General features: G+C 17.9%; 1 protein-coding gene across 1 annotated transcript; it reads right to left on the minus strand.

The window, feature by feature from the left end:
* Positions 1-1,311: 1,311 nt before the first annotated feature.
* On the minus strand, positions 1,312-2,129 carry PRSY57_0005100 (exported protein (PHISTa); the record flags this gene model as incomplete). The annotated part of the gene is made up of 1 exon (XM_020114154.1): positions 1,312-2,129. A coding segment is annotated over one exon (818 nt), but the record flags the coding sequence as incomplete, so codon positions are not given.

Below are 2,129 nucleotides of genomic sequence, written 5' to 3' on the forward strand. Positions count from 1 at the left end.
TATAATTTCTATATTTTTATAAATTAATTTGATATATTATTTTGTAAATGGAAAAAAAAAAAAAAAAATATATACATATATATATATATATATATTATATTTGTGTAAATATAAATTTTCCATGAACAAGTAATCAATTTTATGAATTGTTCATATTTTTACAAAAGTGTGCATAATATATAAGGTGTAAAATGAGAATTTATTTATCATTCAAAATTCATATTCTATGGTAAATTTTCCATTTTAAAATCATATTTTAAAGAACAAATTATATATTGATATGATCGTTAAAAATTCAAAATATAATTTGTCTTTATTAAAAAAAAAAAAAATAATTAACATTCGTTAGTTAAAATTTTATATATATACATATAAAATATATTATTACTTTTGATAAAATAAAATATATATATAAACATTTATAAATTAATACACATATATATATATATATATATATATATATATATATATATATTTTTAGAAGTACTTATTGTTATAATTCTTTCACATAATGTTTAATATAAGAACAAGTCAAATATATATAAAATTTTTGAACATTTACATTATTATATTTTATGATAAGAAATATTTTTATATCTTTTTATTATTCGATAATAAATAAATCAAAGAATTGAAAATAAAATCCTCTTTCTTTTTTATATATCTTAATTTTTCTAAATTATATCAGAGATTATACAACAACAAAAAAAAAAAAAAAAATAAAATAAAATAAATAAAAGAATACATAAATGTTGTCATCTAATAATAAAATATATATCATTTTGTATAATATTTCAAAAATGTTTATAGAATTTTTGCACATTCATATATAATTAATATATTATAAAAGAATATATCTTTTAATGGGAACAACAATTCTTATATAATCTAGTACACTCAATAGACAATCCCCACGATGATTATGCATACATACATATATATATATATATATATATATATATATATATATATATATATAATTTAATTGTGATAATAAAATACAAAATTAATTATATTCGAATGAAATATATATTATTTCAAATTAATAGTTCTACAACAAATTAAAATAAAATAAAATAAAATAAAAATTAATTACCAAATATATTAAATTTAACATATGTTAAAATAAAAAAAAAAAAAAAATATATATAAAATTAAAATGAAAATATTTATATACAAGTATAAAATGGATATTATTCTCTCTCTCTTTCTATATATATATATATATATATATATACTTATTTTATTTTTAATTGTTTTTTTTTTTAATTCTTCTTTTATCTCTTCCTTTTTACCTCATTTTTTTACCTCTTACTTTTTACCTCCTTTTTTTACCTCTTCCTTTTTACCTTCTTTGTCATCTTCATTTTCACCTTCTTCTTTGTCATCTTCATTTTCACCTTCTTCTTTGTCATCTTCATTTTCACCTTCTTCTTTGTCATCTTCATTTTTTGTATCATAAATAGTGTCCAATGTAGGTATTTCCATATTTTTTTGCTGAAATTTTATTTTGTATTTATTAAAAAGTAAATTCATCAAATTTTCAAAACCTTCTAAAAATGAATTAAGATAATTTTTTAAATCATCAAGAGTATGATCACCATCAATTAGTTCATAAAACATAATGGTATAATCATGTGCATGAATTTTTAATCTTTCATTAAATTCATCTGGCTGTTTTATTAATACAGGTTTATAATATCCACGAGAGTTTGGTCTATATTCATAGCATTCTCCATATTTTTTTTCATATGCCTTTAATTCATTTCCAAGTTTCTTTCTTCCAATGTTAGCTGTTTTAAGTGTATGATTCCATATATTTTCCAAACCTCTTCGTGGTGGAATATTTTGTAATGCATCAATTATATTTTTCATTTGTTCTTTTGTATATTTCCTACTTAAATCATTATAGGTCAAACTTAATATCTTATCATGCATTGTAATTGGAATATTTTCTGTTTTTCTTTTATTAATGCTGTTTTGTTTTCCTTTATTATTATTATTGTCATTGTTATTACGTTTATCTTTATTATTACCTAGCTTTCTCTTATCATTATTATCGGTCAAGTTATTTTTAACTTTGTTTTTTTTTGAATTATCCGGTGAGTTAGTGTTTCTCAAGGAACAAT

The sequence above is a fragment of the Plasmodium reichenowi genome, chromosome 4 (genome assembly GCF_001601855.1).
Source record: "Plasmodium reichenowi strain SY57 chromosome 4, whole genome shotgun sequence".
NCBI classification, from domain to species: domain Eukaryota; phylum Apicomplexa; class Aconoidasida; order Haemosporida; family Plasmodiidae; genus Plasmodium; species Plasmodium reichenowi.